The 22,431-nt window shown below is 33.4% G+C and overlaps 1 protein-coding gene across 2 annotated transcripts; it reads right to left on the bottom strand.

The window, feature by feature from the left end:
- Window positions 1-15,214: 15,214 nt before the first annotated feature.
- On the bottom strand, window positions 15,215-17,346 carry LOC127126321 (uncharacterized). Of its 2 annotated transcripts, none has more exons than XM_051055229.1 (3): window positions 17,179-17,346; window positions 15,700-15,807; window positions 15,215-15,611 (listed from the first exon to the last, which is right to left on the bottom strand). In XM_051055229.1, the coding sequence occupies exons 2-3, from the start codon at window positions 15,791-15,793 to the stop codon at window positions 15,466-15,468; spliced, it is 240 nt and encodes a 79-aa protein (XP_050911186.1). In that variant the 5' UTR covers window positions 15,794-15,807; window positions 17,179-17,346; the 3' UTR covers window positions 15,215-15,465. The 2 variants fall into 2 exon arrangements, with proteins under 2 accessions (XP_050911186.1, XP_050911187.1); XM_051055230.1 differs by lacking the exon at window positions 17,179-17,346 and adding an exon at window positions 16,836-16,913.
- Window positions 17,347-22,431: the final 5,085 nt, after the last annotated feature.

Genomic DNA, 22,431 nt, shown 5'->3' with positions numbered 1-22,431 from the left:
GAGTTATCCAAAATTTATAATTTTACTCCGGTTAGGATCTTTTTAATTATTACCTAATTCAAAAAAGATAAAGGTAATCACAAGTTTTTAGACCAATGACACATAATTTGATTTGTAACACAAAAAAAAGGATAAGGTTCAATGGGGTTACATACGGGTCCCCTAAGAGTTGTTCCATTATAAAAAAAAAAGTCTTTGCCATTAAAAAAAAATATATATATATATATATATATATATATATATATATATATATATATATATATATATATATATAATATATATATATAATATATATATATATATATAATATATTTAAAAAATGATATTTTGTTTCAACTAAAGAGGTTTTATTTTGAAAGGTTAAACATCCCGTCCAAAATATTAATAATTTGTAGAAAAAAATATCAAACAATTCTAGAGTCTACATTTACGGTCTGCATTCACAATAAATTTGAGTTTTCTTTAACTAATTAGGAACTGAAGCAAGATTATGAAACTTCACATTGAATTTTCTTTAATTAATTAGGAACTGAAGCAAGATTATACATATTTTGATGCTATCTACACAATAAAAAATACACCAACATATAAAAATCAAGCAAATAATAATAATACAATTTTTAGTAGCATCAAGATAAATGTAACTGTTGTCACAATTTAAAATCAGATAATGATACACAATATTGCTATCTTTCTTATTTTGCTCCTAAAATAACCTCTTTGAAGATTTCAGATGTTTGGAAGTTGAACCAATTCCATACATACTTCCACTCTTCATCATGAAACAAACCATCTTGTCTAATCTAATCAGAAACAACACTCAAACCAAAATCAGACACTTTTAAATTATCATTCTCATCAAGCAACATATTCTCCGGCTTAAGATCTCTATGATAAACACCTCTATCATGACAAAACCCAACTGCTGAAAATACTTTATAGCAACCTCTTCTTTCTCCGACTTAAGATCTCTATGACGAACGTGGTGAAGAATTGAGATCTCACATTTTATTTCATTTTATGCTGGCTCTCCAGATCCTTATTCACCAACTAAACATCAAATAAAAAAACATTTAGTTGAAACATTACAAATTTAAAGAATAAAACAAAACAAATCATACAAGGAGACTTAGTCCAATGTTTTTGGCTCTGTCATAAGGGGAATCGCCAACAGAAACCTTATGAGTGATGTGAAAAGATTTAGAACGAGTTCTAGAAACACCAAGAGATTTCGCAGGTGAAGAAGGTGCAGATTGGGATGGTCAAGAACTTGGAGGAGCATTCCATATGTATTGCAATATTGTCCAAAAAAAATTGCAAGTTGTTTTGTTGGGAAGAGCAGATTATGTTCCTGCAGAAATGGAAAAAATGGAGAGTGTTGTGGAGAAAGCTGAAAGAATCCAATGGAATGAAATTAGGGTTAAGTGTTTCACATGTTTAATAACAAATAATAATAAATTGGAAATAAACAAAACAAAAAGTCAGAGAAGATAACATATTGCCAAGTAGACTGCCACATATGCACAGTTTAACATTTTTTCTCAAAACTTAACGAAATTGATCAATTTGATTAACAGAACCGCCTTAAGAGACTATAATGTAATGTTTTTTAGCTAAGGGATCAAAGCAAAACAATAAATTAAGTTAAAGGAATAAAAGATGAATTAAGCCTATATAATAATAGTACAATGAATTAATCCCAAGCGCACACTTGTTGAAACCCAAGATTTACCAACATGATCCACCATATCATGCTACTCCCTTTCAAGGCACCCCTTGTCCCAAGGATTTCACTCGATCGGATCCGAATTGCACAATCTTGTCCAAAACCTTTAAACCCTAAAAGATCTTGAAGGAAAACCTCAACTCGGTTTTCTGATTTGAATCACTCAAAGTTCTCAATCCAATATTCTTTGTACAACAAACCTAATTGGACGTTATCAACCATAATCTATATGGAACCCAATCAAAAAATTATTATGTGTAGTTTGATTGTGTGCATGCATAGATGGAGTTGAAGATGATGAGAATGCTTTGAAATCATGGATTCATGTAGGTTTTACTCACTCTAGAAACCTTCTTAGAGAACGATGCATGTAAGTAGTATTTATATGCATGAGGATTGAAGGGAAAAAGGAATGCAAAAGGAATTGAAAGAATGCAAAAATTCAAGATTTAAGGTCTATAGGTCAACCTATCAGAGCCATGTGTCGACCTATACAGGTCAAGTGTCAACATGTTTGAAGCATAGGTCGACCTGTAAAGATCATGTGCTCCCTATAGGTCGACCTGACAAGGTGGCGCATGAGACAGATCTTTCAGGCTTTAATAATGCAGTGGGGATGTCGGCATATCCACTATATGTGTCGACCTATGCTGAAGAAAAATTTCTATAGTTCTACCTAAAGTTGTATGTGTCGAGCTATGTAGTGTTTTTCACATAAAAACTCATTTTTTGATGCATAAAAAATATTTTCTTGATGTATAAAAATATTTTCTTGATGTATGATTCATTTCTAAATCATTTCCAATCATGTTGACATGCTTCCTAATGCTAAAATATGCAATGCATACCTAGAATCAGTTGATACCATCCAATGTATAAAAACACTAAAGTTTCTCCTAGTTTTGATATAATTTTACATCATTCAAAAGATATTTAAACGGAAAGTTGCACTCACAATAGTTAGTTACAAGTGAAAACTATCATACTTTGTAACATTTCTTGATAACATATCAAATACTGACGCCAACAGATTGAAATTTAAAAATATTCAAAATGCTATGAAGAACATAATAGATGACTAACTATCAAAGAAATATATAATGTATTAGTGACAATCTATAAGATTTTAATAAAATTTAAAAATAACATGAGATTGTTATATTATACTGCTAAGTATTCATAACATTGACTCAAAATATGTAAAAGCAAGTAATTGATTAAAATGTGTATGAAATGAAATTAACAAAGAAAGAACGATCTTATGCTAAATATTATTGAAAAAGAATACAAGAATCTTTTATACATTCACATAAATACCTCATTCCATGTTTACAAAATCAGCAAGAGCTTCAGCGGTATGCGCGCCTTCAACATCGTACACGATATCGATACGTCAACAAAGATAATAATTTTTAAAAATAAATAAATTAAATGTAATCACACGTGTCATTATCCAAGACTGGTCCAATTAATTTGAAAACTCTATTCTAATTTTAAATTTTCTAAATTAAAAAATAAATATAATTTTAATAATTAAAAGTAATGTATAAAAACAAATTATATATTAACCAAATCAAGTAACGAAAAATTCAGAGTATTGTTTAAACTATAAACAAATCCATACAACTTAAATTTTCTAATTACTTAAAAAAATGTCTTTCTCGAAAGATTATTTTGAAGCAAATTCATCAATTAAATTTTTATATTTTAGTGTCTCCAAAAGATCATTAAACAATTAATAAATAAAATTACAAATAAAAAATGAAAAATAAAAAACTAATAATTATAAAATAAAAAGAATCAATAATTAGAAAATGTAAGAAAAAAAATTAAGTCTTCAATTTTATTTAATTTTTATAATTTTCTATTCATATTTAAATAGTTTAAACCATTAACATTTATCATGATAATTAAAAAAATATATGCAACACTAATTAGAAAAAGGATGTAACGGTAATTAAAAAAAATCAAAAGGATCAAATCCACAATCTTTACTATTATGTTCAAATTTGATCTACTTTCACTCCACATTTGATAAGTTCATATTTATTTTTTATTTTATAATTTATTTAATATAATATTAATTATATATTTTACTTATTTTAAAACAAAATAAAATCCTTTAATTTAGAAATCTGGAGTAAGGATCTTCTTACCCTTCTCAAAGTCGGCCCTATATATTAATTGTGAGTTGTTTGGTTATTACTCATGCATATGGATTTTTACTAATGTTATCTTTGTATATATGCAAATGAATCTTTGATAGTAATGCAAATTAATTACTTTTTACTAATGCAAGTTTATCCATTGTGTAATTTTTTATTAAAAATGAAGATTAAAAACAAAACAAAAAATGAAAATAAAAATAAAAGAGGACAAAATATTCATTTAAAAGGATGAGATGATTTAATGACATTTCCCCTCTTTTGACCTCTAAGTGTATCTATACCTCTTATCATATTTTGATTGATGATTTAATGGCCAACCAAATGAATGGTTTTAAAATAATGACAATACATGACGAGAATAAATGATCATATTGATGCAGATGAAAATAATTTGAGAAAGTAAAATATATATGCAAATTAAGTTGGACAAAATTGAAGAATGACAATCGATCATTAGAAGATGCAAACAATAAATTTTCTTTTGAAAATCTTATGACTTTCATAAACCCAAATGACGAGGTATATGTTTTAGCAGCGTAGATTGCATATATTATACGCGGTGGATCGATATAAATTTTTTTTTTGGTGTATCATATCTTATTGGTGTATCTTGAATTAATGTTGTTTCATGATTTTTCGTTGCATAAACTTGACATTAACCTAACATTATAAACTTGACATTAACATAAAATTAACTTGACTTAAACATAACATAAAACTAAAATAGCATATCATCATCACTGGTTTCATAATTTTTTAGAATTGATCTTGCAAGGTTCACATCCAACTCAATATGACCCTTAGTTTTCTAATGTTGAAATATACTCCACATTGTTTTTCCATTTTCCTCCGACTTAAACTCAAATTTCTTGAACCTTATCTTCATATCAACGTCAATCTTGAGAGAACAATTATCGATCTTAACCATTCTTTAATTTTTGCTATAATATAAGAGATTCTCAAATTTGAACTTCAGATTTATGAAAGTGTTGTTCTTAGTAACTCTAATTCAAATGGATGATTTATATTGATAAATTAAACAAATGGAAGGTAAAAGTATTGATTTTTTTTAATGATTTCCTAACAACACTTGAAACATATTAATACAAGATTCAAACTATTGTAGACCATACAAAATTGTTGATGTAATCTCAGCAATACAATCTCCATTCATTGAAAGTAACTAAATAAAAAAAAATTAAGCATAATTTTTCCTATCAAATTTTCTAGTGTGAAAAATACAGCTACTAAGTAAATTCATATCGGATTTCTAAAAAATCGATAAAGACACTTATCAAAAACATCATTTTACCTTAAATATTGGGTAGAATCCCAATCTTTTCGTCATTTAATGTGGTGGATTAATTCTAACATGAACAACAAAATGGAATGGAAGGTGGAGAGTGGGAAGATTTTTGGACTGTCGTGTGAGGGGTTGGAGAAACAAGATAACCCTTTTGATTTTGTCACTTTTCTTGTGCAAGACTACGAAAATGCAGTCAAGGTTACATAAAATAATTAGGCCAACCAAAGAAATGAGGTTGATTAGTTGAAAATCGTCAGCTTTATGGTGGGTTAAGCCGAATACAGATGGAAGCTTGCTTGGATGATGGGAGTGTTGGCTGTGGAAGTATCATAAGGATAGTAATGACAACTGAATAGAGGTGTGTAGTATGCTAGTGGCGTAGTTGTGGGGTGTATGAAGAACTAATTGTTGTTACGAGGCTTGGTGTGAGGACGATTGAGAATGTTGATTCAATCGAAGAATTAATTGTTAAGATTCTTTTTGTTGTTGGACATTAGACCTCTTTGAATTTAAAAAATATAATTTTTTGCTACTGATTTTTTTAGATTTTTACATATGTTTTGAAGAGATAAATTATAAGAGGATTGAAATTGATATTTTTTTTAAATGTATGGGACTGTCAGGTGCAAGGTGCGGTTCTGGTGTGGAGTGCTCGGTATAATCCTCCCATTTTTATTCTCATATCCTTACCAATTTTTAAATATCCAATAAAAATATATTCTAAATTTTTTTTCATAATAAAAAATGAAATTAATTACTCTATCCATAAGTTTTTAAAATAAAAATTAAATCCATAAAAAATTCAAAAAGCACAAAGATCTAATCATGATTAAATTAGCCCATGATGAAATGAAAAATAGAAAATTTACTATTCCCCCATTTAAAATAAATATACATGTATTTTTAACATATGATATAAATAATTCGGAATTTGCCACTTACAGAGTAAATCCTAACTTACAAAAGTTACCCCTCAAACATCCCAAATCCAAGCATTCAAAATATGATTCAAGGTTTTCCATCAACAACACAACAACATTAAGCGTGAAAATGAAACAAAGGAAACAAAAAAACCTCATCGAAGCTCTGAGACTCCGGCGAGTTTCTGATGATGACAATACTACCTCAGGTGAGCTTTCATAACTTTATTGATCGCTTTTTGCTTCTGTTTTAAGGATTCTTCTTCTTCTAATTTCTTTACGAATACTGTGATTTTTTCTACGGTGATGGATGTTTAATTCTCAAGCTAGGACAGTGCTTCGATTAGAAACTCTAACTGCTTCTGGAAAAGGAGCTTTCAGGGTTTTGGAAAACATAGCAGAGTTGTAAGATTATGTTTCAGAGTTATTGCTACCGTTAGTTGCTAGGTTTTTTTGTTAGTTTAGTGAACATTAATGTAGGTTCTTGTGTGCGCGCGCTTGCGTGTGTGTTGTAAATCATGTGACGGATAAGAAGGAGAGAAAACTGTTAGAATCATGAAGGAACCAACCTGATTTTGTGGGGATTTTGAGTGGATTGAAGATGTTGTGCATGGGAAATTTCTAGCATGTAAACAATTATTTTTTAAAGTTTTGTCTTTTCTGCATGGTAACTTTGTGATTTACTGGTGTAGTCTCAGCGACTTATTTTTTTTACTGAATAAGTTTTGGTAATTTTGAATATATGAAGCTTGTAACCTTTATATATTCAAAAATGTTATTACTGATGCATATCAACAAGTTCGATCTCGACTTTTTAGAGGTCCGAGGAAAATAATAAAAATGGATCCTTAATAAAAAAATACAATTTAAAAAAAACACATTAGTGTATTCTTCAAATAAAAAGATTTTACAACACTCACTTCTCTTCTAAATCTTTGTATTCATCTGCGTCGACATTAGCTATAACTACTTCTTCCTATGACCTAAATACCGCACCAACATTTTCATAAGTCTAAATGAATAATAAAAATAATATTATGATCAACCTTTATATAGTTGTTAGATGAAAGATCTAGATCTAGAGAGGGGTGAATATATACAAGTTTAAAACTTTAACCAAAATTGGTTTTGAAAAAGTTTATAGCGCGGAAGCAAGTTTCAAACATTTCCCGGATCAAAAGTCCTCAAACGGAACCTACTATCAAAAATCTTGGATATGCGTAGAGGTTTCAATGCAATGATAATAATCCGCAAGTCAATCAACAACAACTAATTACAATTAGTTGAATACAATACAATAGGAAAAGTCTATCTCCAATGAACAAAACAAACAAAAAATTAAATCAAGCAATTTGTCGAACACTTAGTGCGCGATCAAAAATGTTTGGAGCTTTATGTAGTGTGTTGTTCTTAGAAATCCAATCAATGCCAAATGATTTGTGATCTACACAACAACACAAATTTCAAAACACATTCAAAATTATACTCCAAACAATGTTGATCAAATGATCAATATAATCGACAATTTGCAAACCACAATATATATATATATATATATATATATATATATATATATATATATATATATATATATATATATATATATATATATATATATAATATATATATATATATATATATATATAGAGAGAGAGAGAGAGAGAGAGAGAGAGAGAGAGAGAGAGAGAGAGAGGGAGGGAGGGAGGGAGGGAGGGAGGGAGGGAGGGGGAGAGAGAGAGAGAGAGAGAGAGAGAGAGAGAGAGAGAGAGAGAGAGAAGAGAGAGCTAGAGACAGAGAGAGAAGAGAGCGCGAGAGACTCTCCGAAGCTCGATCTCGCTGGAGGGCAGAGGTCGGGGAGAGGGCGGTAGGTGGGCAGCGAGAGAGCAGAGATCGAGGCGAGCGATCTAGGATCGCGAGATCTCGCTCTCAGAGCTCGAGAGAGCCCACGGATTTGTTTAGCGTTTTCCTCAATCGACCTTGCTATGGGTAAGTCTACCCTCAATTCAAATTCAAATTAAGGTATTATATTATATCTTACTTTGCAAAATATGTGTATACAAGAGATGAAGATATTGAACTCTACAAATCCTAAATTTGATGTTGACTCTACCACCTCCAAAACCCTTAATCAATCTTGATCAAGTAACTAACCATGTCGCTTCAATTCACATGTTGTTGCTACTTCCTTGCAAGGCACCCCTTGTCCCAAAGCTTTCACTTAACTGAATTAATCCCAAGTGCATGATCATGTAACCAACATTGTCACTTCAATTCATTTGTTCTTGATACTTCCTTGCAAGGCACTCCTTGTCCCAAGGCTTTCATCCGGTTGAATTAATCCCAAGCGCACACTTGTTGAAACCCAAGATTTACCAACATGATTCACTGTATCACGTTACTCCCTTTCAAGGCACCCCTTGTCCCAAGGATTTCACTCGATCGGATCCGAATTGCACAATCTTGTCTAAAACCTTTAAACCCTAAAAGATCTTGAAGGAAAACCCCAACTCGGTTTTCTGATTTGAATCACTCAAAGTTCTCAATCCAATATTCTCTGTACAACAAACTTCATTGGACGTTATCAACCATAATCTATGAAATTCTAGTATCAGATATAAGATGTCGACGGTAATGTCACGACACTAATATCTAGTAATAAACAATGGATAAACAAAAACAGAATGGTAAAGCGAATAACACAAACAATTGTTAACCCAGTTCAGTGCAACTCACTTACGTCTGGGGGCTACCAAGCCAGGAAGGAAATTCACTAAAATAGAATTAGTTCAAAGATTCTCCGTACACTTCAACAAGTTACAGTCTTTATCACCTAATCTCTACCCGTGCAATTTCTACCTAAGCACTCTTAGATATGAGAACCCACTCACTTCCCTACAATCACACACCAGTGATTTTAAACAACAATCCCTTGTGAAAAGAAAATACTTTTCAATTACACACTCTTGATTTTACTTCACAGTTTCAATCAAGAAGACACACTCTTGATCTTGCTTCACATCTTTGATCAAGAAGACACACACTCTTGCTTAACAGCTTTAGAGTGACAAATTACAACCACAAATCAGTCCAATTCAATCATCAATGGATGACTTGAATGACCTACAAGTCTTACGACTAAACAGACACAAACCCTAGCTCTCTCTCTATATTTCACTCAGTCTTGGTTGTGTATTCAAACAGGTTTTCTAAGTCCCTTTTTATAAAAGCATCCAGTTGGGCTTGGACATCTTGAAAACCCTAAATCTATTTTCCAATCAAATCTTTTTATAACAGCTGTATAGATCTCCTTGGAAAATAAGTAAATCTGGTTGTAATCCATGATTGAATGCGCCAGCTAATCATATCTTCAATCATACAAAGATTGCCATTAATTGTGCAATCACAAAACACCAAACATTCATACTGAATGTTCTGTGTACAGGATGTCATGACATCGGGTCTGACATCCTGGAAAAATCCTGCATAATCCAATAATTCCTTTTATAACTTCCAGCAGGTACAGCCATATCAGATGTCATGACCTTGTGTATGTCATCTGAAACAATTCTGCATGAACATATCTTTCAATTAAGCTCCAGCAGGTACATCCAATATCAGAAGTCATGGCATTGTATGTGGCATTCTGAAACAATCCTGCATGCACATGTTCTTGAACTCCAGCAGGTACATAGGATATCTCTTGTTAAGACATCACACATAATGAAATTCTAGTTATCAGACTTTCGATGTCACACAGGTTGTTATGACATCCGATTCTGCGCAGACAAGAATTATGCAAAACTTAAAAGTAAGTGCAGTAAATAACACAAGTAATTGTTTACCCAGTTCAGTCCAACATGACCTACGTCTGGGGGCTACCAAGCCAGGGAGGAAATCCACTATTAGTAGTATTAATTCAGACCTTAAACCAACTGTTTAACCCTATCACTTAATACCTACCTAATGCAATTTCAATCTTACACTAAGATCAGAGTTCCTACTCACTCCCCCTCAATCACCTCAGTGATTACAACCTTTAATTACTATTAAATACACTTGTGAAGACACACTTCAAACAACTCTTGATTGTGCTTAACAGCTTTGATCAAGATACACAGCACCCACGCTTAAAAGCTTAGAGTTACACAACACTTACAACTCAATGAACACCCTATACCAATGCTATCATCTCAGTGATAATAGCTTGGCTTACACGATACGTCTAATACAAGACACACAAAAATACAGCAGTGAAGTATGATGAACACACTAAATCTTCACGTCTCAAAATCCCCAGTTCTGAATGAAGGATTGTCATCCTTTTATATTGCAGCACTTGGGCCTTGTACTTGTATTTTCCTGAAATTAAGGTCACGCAAGTTCCCCTAAATTCCACATCTAGGTTACTAACAAATAGGCTATTTGTTAGGTTCATTAATTGTAGCTTGGTTGTTGGTTTCCTGGATTTTCTCTCAGCTGTTGAATCCCTGAAGAATAGCCTGAGAAAAATGCTGAAACAGAAAAACTAAACAACCTACAATATAGCATACGCTGTCAGGAATGAATGTCACAACACTCAGTTTGACATCCAAATCAAGGTCCATATGCTAAGTCTATTTTTCCTGAAAACAGACTGTACAAATTTGTTGAACTGTACAGGACCAATCTGTCCATACCTCAGTATCAGCGTACATTAATAAATGTCAAGACATCCAATTTGACATTTACACAATTAGCCTTATGTCAGGTCTGTTATCCTCCTGAAGAACAGACTGAGATACATACTGAAGTGTAGCAGAAAATTACTCTGCCTATTGTTCAGTATATGCTGTCAATGATGAATGTCATAACATCCAGTTTGACATTCAGACAGTAGGCCTTATGCCAGGTCTGGTATTTCCTTGATAACCAGATTGAAAATAAATACTGAGTTCCAACAGAACACCAACTGTTCTATTCCTCAGTATCTGCTGACAGGGATGAATGTCATAACATCCAGTTTGACATTCAATAAATCCTGTATTAGCTAATCTTGCAGTATACTACTCAAGTATGTCATGACATCAGCCAAGACATAAAAGTACAACTAGATATTCTAACATACAATGCAGTCAAACAAACACCTCCACAGCATGTCATGACATCAGTCAAGACATTAGAGTCCAGCTAGTGTTTTACCATACAATGCAGCCAATTAAACACCTACACATAACATCTTGTGAACACTCTTTGTTTTACCAAAATTTCTGCCAACACTTAGAATCAACAAACTCCCCCTTTGGCAAATTTTGGCTAAAACATATATCTGTCCTTTTTGTTCACAAGGTAAATTATCAGCAGTTAAACAACATAACAGTAGTTTAAACAGCAGCAGAAGCAAAACAATTACTAGCTATGGCTACTAGTAATGTACACATGCACAAGGGTACTTCTCCTCCCCCTAAATCTGTGCAACAAACAGAATTACTAGTTATGGATGCAACTAGTAAGACACACAAATGCACAAGGGTACTCCTTCTCCCCCTAAATTTGTGCATACAACAAACATTCTCTATGAACATAACAGCTATTGTAACTCCAGCACCTGTACCAGCCAGAATGTCCTACTGACATCTGCTTCAACATCAACATTTGTGCACCATATCAGACATCCTCTTTGACATCTGTAAACAGAACAACATTCTGTTGTAGCACCAACATTTTGTTTTAGCACCTGTGCACTTCTCTCAATAATAGTTGTCCTTCTGTCCAGCCACATACAACTTCCACAAATATCAGCACTTCTCCCCCTTTTTAGTCAAAATTGACCAAAGGTGACCTTATAAAACTTCAATCTTTCAAACATCAGCATCAGAATAGCTTCCAGCCATGATTATCAGAAATTACTTTGTTCGTTTGTTAGAGAATCAGGTATGATAATCCTGGATAACTTCGAAGAATCGTGTTCGTACACTTTCCGAACAAAGTATTTCGACCCTATTCTTGCCTGGGTTCACGAAATCTTTGTGGGGATAATTCTTGAAGAACAATTTGTTTCTGGCAAAGAGAAATGTTCAGGAATGTAGAGAGAAAGTTTGGTTTCGTTATCCCTTTTAAACTGAGGCCAAATGACTCCTTATATAGGAAATCAATAACAGAAACCGAAAAGACGCAACTGTTCAGAAACGGTTACGTCGGTTGGGAAAGGGTTCAACTGTTCAAAAGAAAATTTCAAACGGGGCGCTGCCCCGCACCCCGGCAGGGGCTTCGTCCCTTGGAACCCTGTTTCAATTATTCGCATTCAATTATACGTTGGCTCGACGAGCGTGCACTCCGCACTACCCCTAACTCGTTTCCAAGCTTTAACGCATAATTGCATCGCCCTATAGTAAATCACATTACTACTAAAATACATTGATGATACTAAAATCACCAACAAGCTTGACATAAACTTAGACATTAACATAAAATTAACTTGACTTAAACATAACATAAAACTAAAATAGCATATCATCATCACTAGTTTCATCATTTTTTAGAATTGATCTTGTAAGGGTCACATCCAACTCAATATGACCCTTAATTTTCTAGTGTTGAAATGTACTCCACATTCCACATTGTTCTTCCATTTTCCACCGACTTAAACTCAAACTTCTTGAACCTTATCTTCCTATCAACGTCAATCTTGAGATAACAAATATCAATCTTAACCACTCTTTAATTTTTGCTATAATATAAGAGATTCTCAAGTTTGAACTTCAGATTTATGAAAGTGTTGTTCTTAGTAACTCTAATTCAGATTTACAACACTTGAAACATATTTATACAAGATTCAAACTATTGTAGACCATACAAAATTGTTGATGTAATCTCAGTAGTACAATCTCCATTCATTGAAAGTAACTAAATAAAAAAAATTAAGCATAATTTTTCCTATCAAATTTTCTAGTGTGAAAAATAGCTACTAAGTAAATACATATTGGATTTCTAAAAAATCGATAAACACACTTATCAAAAATATCATTTTACCTTAAATGTTGGATAGAATCCCAATATTTTCGTCATTTAATATTTATGTGGTGGATTAATTCTAACGTGAACAATAAAATGGAATGGAAGGTGGAGAGTGGGAAGATTTTTAGACTATGTCGTGTCAAGGGTGGGATTAACAAGAAAAATCACGAGGATCACTATGTTAGACCGAATAACCTTTTGATTTTGTCACTTTTCTTGTGCAAGACTACAACAATGCAGTCAAGGTTGCATAAAATAATTAGGTCAACTAAAGAAGTGAGGTTGATTAGTTGAAAATCGTCAGCTTTGTGGTGGGTTAAGCCGAATACAGATGGAGCTTGCTTGGATGATGGGAGTGTTGGGTGTGGGGGTGGCAAACGGGCATGCCCGTCCCGTTTAGGCCCGCCCCGCAAAAGCCCGCAAAAAACGGGGCGGGGCGGGGCGGTCATAGTTGAGGATGTGGGCCTAAAACTTAGACCCGCCCCGCAAAAATGTGAGGGCGGGGCGGGGAAAGTCCGCGGGCACTGCACTCTTTAAGCCTAAAAATACAAAAATCTATGTAAATACACATGCCCGCAAAAACCCGCGAAAAAAACGGGGCGGGGCGGGGCGGACACATTTGAGGGTGAGGGCCTAAATCCTTGGCCCGCCCCACACAAAAGTGCGGGCAAAACGGGCATGCCCCGCGGCCCGAGCCCGCTTTGCCACCCCTAGGTGTGGAAGTATCATAAGGATAGTAATGACAACTGAATAGTAGGTTTTGTTAAAAAAAATAGAGGTTTGTATCCTAGTGGCATAGTTGTGGGGTGTATGAAGAATTAATTGTTGTTACGAGGTTTGGTGTGAGGGCGATTGAGAATATTGATTCAATCGAAGAATTAATTGTTGTTAAGATTCTTTTTGTTGTTGGACATTAGACCTCTTTGAAAAAATATAATTTTTTGCTACTGATTTTTTAAAATTTTTACATAATCCTCCCATTTTTATTCTCATAGCCTTACCGATTTTTAAATATCCAATAAAAATATATTCTAAATTTTTTGTATAATAAAATATGAAATTAATTACTATGTATTGTCAGTGTAAAAAAGTTTACAATGTCGATTCATCACCATCACCCAGATTTACACTGTCGATTCATCACCATCACCCGTAAGTTCATTAACTCCCATTGTAAAATCTCTTTAGAATATCAATGTATTTCAATTAAATCTATAAAAAAAATTCAAAAAACACAAAAGATCTAATTAAATTAGCTCATAATGAAATGAAAATATAGAAAATTTACTATTCCCCATTTAAAATAAATACACATGTATTTTTAACATATGATATAAATAATTCGGAATTTGCCACTTACAAAATTCAGAAATTATATAAAAAAAAATTCAAAGATTGAATTAGCCACGATATGAAATTTTTAAAATATAATTATCCGACATGTTTTAAAAAAATCATTCTATATTTAAAAAAATCCTCCTTAAATACCTAGTAATAGAAATCATTCCTCATTTTTAATGCACTAGGGGAAATAGTATTTCAATGTTCCTAGAACTTCTTTTTCAACTATTGAATAACTTTTGAGGGGCATGGAGTACCGTAATAGCTTTCTGGTTTTTAAAAAGAACAAGTAGACGACATGAACAGAGGTAAATCTAACTATTTAGATATGAGCTTCACTTACAAGATTGCCAAAAAAAAAATCATTCTATCCTTACGCTTCTCATTCTACTATCTATTTCCTGATTTCTTGTTCTATTTCCTTTGAATTGTAATGTGTCTTGAGATTGGTCAAGTAAAAAATTACTAGTTAATTTTATAATGCATTCCAAAAATAACGTTGAGAATAAAACATAGGAGTAGTAAAACGTCAGAAGGAGAAAAAAGTCTGGTCGTCGAAATATGTATAATATGTCTAGTTCTTTTATTAGTAACAAACAAAATGTTTGTCAAAAAACGAAAAAACCCAAAAAAAATCAAAGGCATCTCTACAAACAGAAGAAGAAAAAAGCTTTTCAATGGGCAGCTCTACGGCAATGTAAAGCTTGCGCTAAGTCGGACCCTTTTTCTAAATGAATCATCTACAAATAGAGACAATTACTGTAAAGGAAAAATTGTTCCCATAAACACTTTGTGCTATTCATAGAACATAGAATTTCAAAATAATAATATGTATCAACCAATTGAAGATTGCCTCAACGTATTATTTAGACAAAAAACATTCACATGGTAAAACCCACCCAAACACTAATTAGACTGCAAGAGTTTCATCTCAACAGCATCTATCATTTATGGCACCATATTTCATGACAAAGGCGAATCAATTAATTCAAAATCAATGAACAACTAAACTCAAGACTCACGAGACTTCACAATGAAATTCTGGCGAGTAATAGGATTCATCACAACTGGTGGACCAGCAGTGCGAGGCCATGCCTGAAACTTCTTGTCGGTCTCTTCAAACCACTTCTCGTTTGAAGCAGTGGCACACACAGAACCTGAAGAAAGAATTTGAAGTTACATACAGCTGATACAGCCACAGCACAACATAACACAAATCAATCCCTACAGAAATTCACAACTTACCTCCAAATAACTTTTTGTCTGAAACATAATGGTCACAGACCCAAGCAAATCCAAACGTTGCAACTGTAGCAGCTATGACGTACTTGCCCGACATGATGAAAAATAAACCTGAATAAGTACAAAAAATAGTTAACTTCATTGAAGTCATTAACTCCATTGAAATAAATAAAGAGAATGACTAAAGGAGAGAAATATACATCTCTTAACATAAAACAAAGGAAGAAACTGACAAAAAATTGTGACATCAACAATCAGGACTGATTTCAGACAAAAGCATAAACCAAACAAGATTCCTCTAATGCTATCTACTCATAAACATGACAAATGAAATCACTTTGATATTAAATCTCAATATAAGCCACTTAAAGCTAAACATACTAACACCTAGGAACAAGGTGATATGAGATTCCAGCCCCAACTAGGAACACAGTGATATTACATTCCAACCCCAACTAGGAACACGGTGATATTACATTCCAACCCCAACTAGGAACACAGTGATATTAGATTCCAACCCCAACTAGGAACACAGTGATATTAGATTCCAACCCCAACTAGGAACACAGTGATATTAGATTCCAACCCATACATGCAAAATAAATAAATAAGAGTTCAATGGTAATGTAATTTCATCCAATTAAATCTCACAGTTTCTCCAAATCTTAATTTTAACTAAATCATTTTAAAAACATGACAATATAAACCTACCATGGTACTTGAGATTAAAGTGTAAAAGGGTTTTGCAGTCTCATTGTATATCAATTAAATACATACCGTAGAGGCATAATCAAAGTTAATACAGTTAAAATTTGACAACCCCTATATTGATGCGAACATTTCAGAACATTAATTAATATAATTACTGTGGATTATGTACAAACAACAAAGTACAACCCAACACCATAACAGAATTGATTTGAATAAGTTTCTGGAGTAACACCTAAAAGGTTTTTTTAAGGGCATTACTGAAGAAAGTAAAACCCTCATTTACAAAATATATCAGAACTGTAGCTTCATTGAAGCCACGTGTACGGCAAAGAAAAAAAGAGGCAAGGTGAAAGCATAGTATATCACGTATTAACAACAGAGTATATTAGAAGCGTAATTGCATTTCAAAGAAAAAATTTGTAACTTACTATAGATCAGATTGAATTTGACAATCGAGAATCAAGAAAGGGAATCAAAATTGCACAAAAATCCAACTCAAAATTTGATTAACCTAAATTCCAATAACAATTAAATACAGGATATGCAGAATCAATTGAAGAAAAATAAATTCGAAAAAACGAAAACTAAAATTGAAACGAACAGTAAGAATTGGAGCCTATTCGTTTATCATAGGATCGAAGCAATCGAGACGAATAACAACAGTTTCAAACGAAATAGAATTTGATCGGTACACACAAATAATAGATAGAAAATTGAGAGAACGGATCGAATAAACATAGAGAGAAGATTTCTAGGGTTAGGGTTTCGTACCTGAAGCTTGAGATCTATTAGATTTGTGCGATGATGCAAAATGAAGAAATGACAGAGAAGCGCGACTTCTACTACTCCGAGAGAGCCAGAAATGTTGCCATAGTCATTTTAGATTCTATAATTTATTGGCCTTATCAACTTGGCCCATTATTGTATGATTACACAGTTGAGATATTTTCTATTTGCACCTCTCTAGATTTCAATATGACATCTCTCTATTCTCCATTAAATATCATCATCTCCGGTATTTTAAAGTAAATAGATCAAAAAATAATTGTACACTGATAGAGCTTCATGTGTGAATAATCGTCTTCCGTTAATGAACTAGTACAATTAATCTTATATGAACATCAAATCCATGATGTTAAATATCTCTTCCAAATCCTAGTGACTTTCTATTTAGGAATTCCCTTAAATATGAGAACATGTATCACTTTTTCTCAATCACTAATCTCTAGTGATCAACTTCAATAACAACTCTATTGATTATTGAATTTAGAATTCAAATAAGACAAACCAATAATTATGCTAAGTTACTGAAACATAAAGTGGTGTATATAAATAGATTCAACAATAATCCTTATCAAAACATTAGCGTGGAATACAAGAAACAAAGACTAAAAAAGGAAACCAACCTCTATGTCTTAAGATATAAATGGAGGTGCTAGAGTGATACACTACAATAACTCAAACATAGACTAAAAAATATAAATCCTAACACAAAGAGCCTTTAAAACATGCACACCTCAAACTCTAGGTTTGAGTCTCCTTAAATAGAAATGCTTCTCCTGAGTTTTTTCAAATGGGAATTTGATTTAATTTCGTCCAGAATAAATGCAAATATTGTTGGGTATGATTCGTTCCATAAAAATCTCCAATAAAAGATATGATTTATTTTTAATTAAAATTCAAATTTAAATCTCCATTTAAATTGTTTTGATCTTCAACAACTGTAAAAAAATTACACAAATGCATTACTAAAATATAGCAACAAATTTGATTGAATATGAACCAGAATTTTGCTCTAACGCAACAACATTGGTTTGCTGAACGAGGGCCAAATGTTGCACACATGTTGGAACATCGTATTCCATGTGTGTCCCTTCTTCACCAAAGCTGCAACAACATTGGAGGAGTCACCCTTCATGGGATTTTGGCACATTCTCTCTTGAGCGAGTTACATTGTTCTGCCTGATTGGAGGAGTTTGTTATGCGTGCAACTTTCCGTTTAGATGTGTTTTGAATGATGTCAAAACTAGGAGAAACTTTAACGTTTTTGTACATTGGATGATATCAACTGATTCTAGGTGTTCATTGTGTATTTTAGCATTATGAAGCATGTCAACATGATTGGAAATGATTTAGAAAGGATTCATGAATCAAGAAAAGACTTTTAGGCATCAAAAAAATGAGTTTTTATGTGAAAAACACTGCATAGGTCGACACATACGACTTTAGGTCGACCTATAAAATATTTTCTTCAGCATAGGTCGACACATACGACTTTAGGTTGACCTATAGAAAATTTTCTTCAGCATAGGTTGACACATAGAGTGTACAGGTCGACACCCATATTGCATTATTAAAGCCTGTAGACTCTGTTCCATATGTTTTAAACAGGTAGACACATGACTTGTATAGGTCGACCTATAGACCTTAAATTATGATTTTTTACATTCTTTTCAATTCCTTTTGCATTCCTCTTTACCTTCAAATCACTAATGCATATAAATACTTCATACATGTATCATTCTCAAGGAAGGTTTCTAGAGTGAGTAAAACCTACATGAATCCAGGATATCAAAGAATTCTCATCATCTTCAACCCCACATATGCATACGCACAATCAAACTACACATAATCATTTTTTTATTGTGTGTCGTCTAGATTGGGGTTGATAACGTCTGATTAGGTTTATTGTATCGAGAACATTGGTTGAGAACTTTGAGGGATTCAATTCAGAAAATCGAGTTGGGGTTTTCCTTCAAGATATCTTAGGGCTAGAAGGTTTGTGCAATTCAGATTTGATCGAGTGAAAGCCTTGGGATAAGGGGTGCCTTGCAAGGGAGTAGCGTGAGATGGTGGATCGTGTTGGAAAATCTTGTGTTTCAATAAGTGTGTGCTTGAGATTAATTCAAGTGGGTGAAAGCCTTGGGACAAGGATTGCCTTGCAAGGAAGTAGAAAGAATGGGTGAATTGAAGCGGCATTGTTGGTTACATGGTCATGCGCTTGGCGTTAATTCATTCTGGTGAAATCCTTGGGACAAGGGGTACCTTGCAAAGAAGTAGCAACAACAGGTGAATTGAAGTTGTATGGTTAGTTAGTTTATCAAGCTTGATCAAGGGTTTTGGAGGTTGTATAATCAACATCAAACTTAGGGTTTGTATAATTCAATTTTTTCATCTCTTGTATACTCATATTTTGTAAAGTAAGATATAATATAATATCTCAATTCGAATTCGAAGTGAGGGCAGACATACCCATAACGAGGTCGATTAAGGAACTGCCTAAATAAATCCTTGTGTACTCACACACACTCTCTCTCTCTTTATCTATCTATCTATCTATCTATCTATCTATCTATCTATCTATCAATCTATCTATCTTCTCTCTCTCTCTCTCTCTCTCTCTCTCTCGCTCTCTCTCTCGCTCTCTCTCTCTCTCTCTCTCTCTCTCTCTCTATATATATATATATATATATATATAGATATATATATATATATATATATATATATATATATATATATATATATATATACATCTATCTATCTATCTATCGATCTATCTATCTATCGATCTATCCATCCATCCATCTATCTATCTATCCATCCATCTATCTATCTATCTATCTATCTATCTATCTATCTATCTATCTATCTATCTATCTATCTATCTATCTATCTATCTATCTATCCATCCATCCATCCATCCATCCATCTATCTATCTATTTATCTATCTATCCATCCATCTATCTATCTATCTATCTATTTATCTCTATCTCTATTTCTATCTCTATCTCTATCTCTATATCTATCTCTATCTTTATCTTTATTTCTATATCTTTATCTATCTATCTATCTATCTATCTATCTCTTTTATTTTATATTTTACAAACTGTCGTTTGCATTGATCATTTGATCAACATTGTTTGGATCATAATTTTGAATGTGTTTTGAAATTTTTGTTGTTGTTTAAATCATAAACCATTTGGTTGTGATTAGACTTCTAAGAACAACAAGCACTACATAAAATTCCAAACACTGTTGATCGCACACTAAGTGCTCGACAAATTGCTTGACTTAATTTTGTGTGTGTTTTGTTCATTGGAGATAGACTTTTCCTATTGTGTTGTATTCAACTAGTTATGATTAGTTGTTGTTGATTGACTTGTGGATTATTATCATTGCATTGACACCTCTATGCATATTTGAGCTTTTTGATAATAGGTTTGGTTAGACGATTTTTGATCCGAGAAATTTTTGAAACTTGCTTCTGCGTTATAAACTTTTTCAAAACCAAATTTGGTTCAAATTTTAAAATTGTGATTTATTCACCCCCCCCCCCCCCCCCCCCCCCCCCCCCCCCCCCTTAGATCTAGGTTAAGCTAGCGGAAATATAGCTGAACGCATCGCACCCTCGAAGATACAACAGAGTCTCCATCAAACTTTATTTATTTTTGAAGGAAAGGGAAAACATCAATAAAAACCGGGGGAAAGAGATATGATGGGTAAGGAAGTCGGTTATACAATGGGAAGGTATTAACACCCCAAACATCCATGGTACTCCATATGAACCATTTTAATTATTCTCGCTCGAATGAGTGTGATATCAAATAATTACTCGCAAAAGAATGAGTGAAAAGGAAAAGAATAGATAAAGTGCTCGGTGAGGATTGGGGCCCTCATGCCTACATATCCTCATAATGCAATGATGAATTCAGAGCTCCGTAGTTCAAATAACTAGTGGTGGGAGATGAAAATAATTGTGATCAGGGTATCGTATGAACCAAAGGATAAGTGTGTTTGAACTCGAACAAGGGGTGAAATATGAACCCAAGAGTAAAACTGGCGTTGATTGATATATGGACTAGCAGGGCTGCCACTATATGGTATAGTCGAAAATAAGGTGAATTAAGTGTTTGAGGACGATCCAAACATCTTTTGGTTCACAAGGTGACGCAAGATGGAGCTCAAAGATATAGTGTATTTGCCTCAAATATAACTGGTATATCACATGAAATGAATGAAGGTATTATCATGAATGCATCATGGATATGGATGGAGGAATGCCCTAAGGAGGGACTAATAAATAAGCATGCTCGCAGAGGATTCGAACCCTCGTGCCTACGTATTCTCATTGTGCAATGAGAAAATCAGAGCAATCGTAGTTTAGCCTACTATGGCTGAAAACAAAAGGAAATTTGATAGGATTGCCTAGAGGCAAGGTAGATTGCTTAACAAGCAAGGACATGGCACTAACCAATGATGGTAATCAACCATAAGGACAAGTGAGATATAACCAAAGTCTGAACTCCATAGGGAAAGATAGATGAATGCCACAGTATGAACTAAAAGAAAGGCATGGAATAGGTTCTGAGAGTCTGAACTCAATAAGGGTAAAAGGAATATGGTACCAAAGTCTGAACTTCAAGCCAATGTCAAAGGTTGCTAGAGTTTGAACTCCATGGGCAAGATGTATAAGCATGTCGTAGTCTGAACTATATAAGGCAAAGGAACTTATTTGAATGCCAGCGTTTGAACTCCATAAGGTAAAAAGAGTATGATGCCAAAGTCTGAACTATAAGGCAATGAAAGAGGTAGCTAGAGTTTGAACTCCAAGGGCTGAATAAATGAATGCCAAAGTCCGAACTGCAAGGCAGAATGATATGTCAAAGTCCGTATTGTATAGACAAAATCAAGGTGGTCAGAGTCTGAACTCAATGGGGGAAAGGATGCCAAGATCTGTATCTTACAGGCAATGAATAAAGTTAGGGTATGTACTCCACAGGCTGAAAGAGGTTGCCAAGGTTTGCACCTTGTTGGCAAGAAACGAAGTTAAAGTCTATACTTCATGTGCTAAATGTCAACGTCTATACCTTATAGGCAAATAATTTAAGATGCCATAGTCTGAACTATATGGACATAATCAAGAGTTGCCAGACTCTGAACTCAACGTAGCAAGAATGCCAAGGTCTACAACCTTATAGGGCAGAAAACAAAGATGTCATAGTCTGAACTGTATGGGCGAGATG

This window comes from Lathyrus oleraceus, chromosome 3 (genome assembly GCF_024323335.1).
Source record: "Lathyrus oleraceus cultivar Zhongwan6 chromosome 3, CAAS_Psat_ZW6_1.0, whole genome shotgun sequence".
NCBI classification, from domain to species: Eukaryota; Viridiplantae; Streptophyta; class Magnoliopsida; order Fabales; family Fabaceae; genus Lathyrus; species Lathyrus oleraceus.
This window is presented reverse-complemented; position numbering and strand designations above follow the sequence as displayed.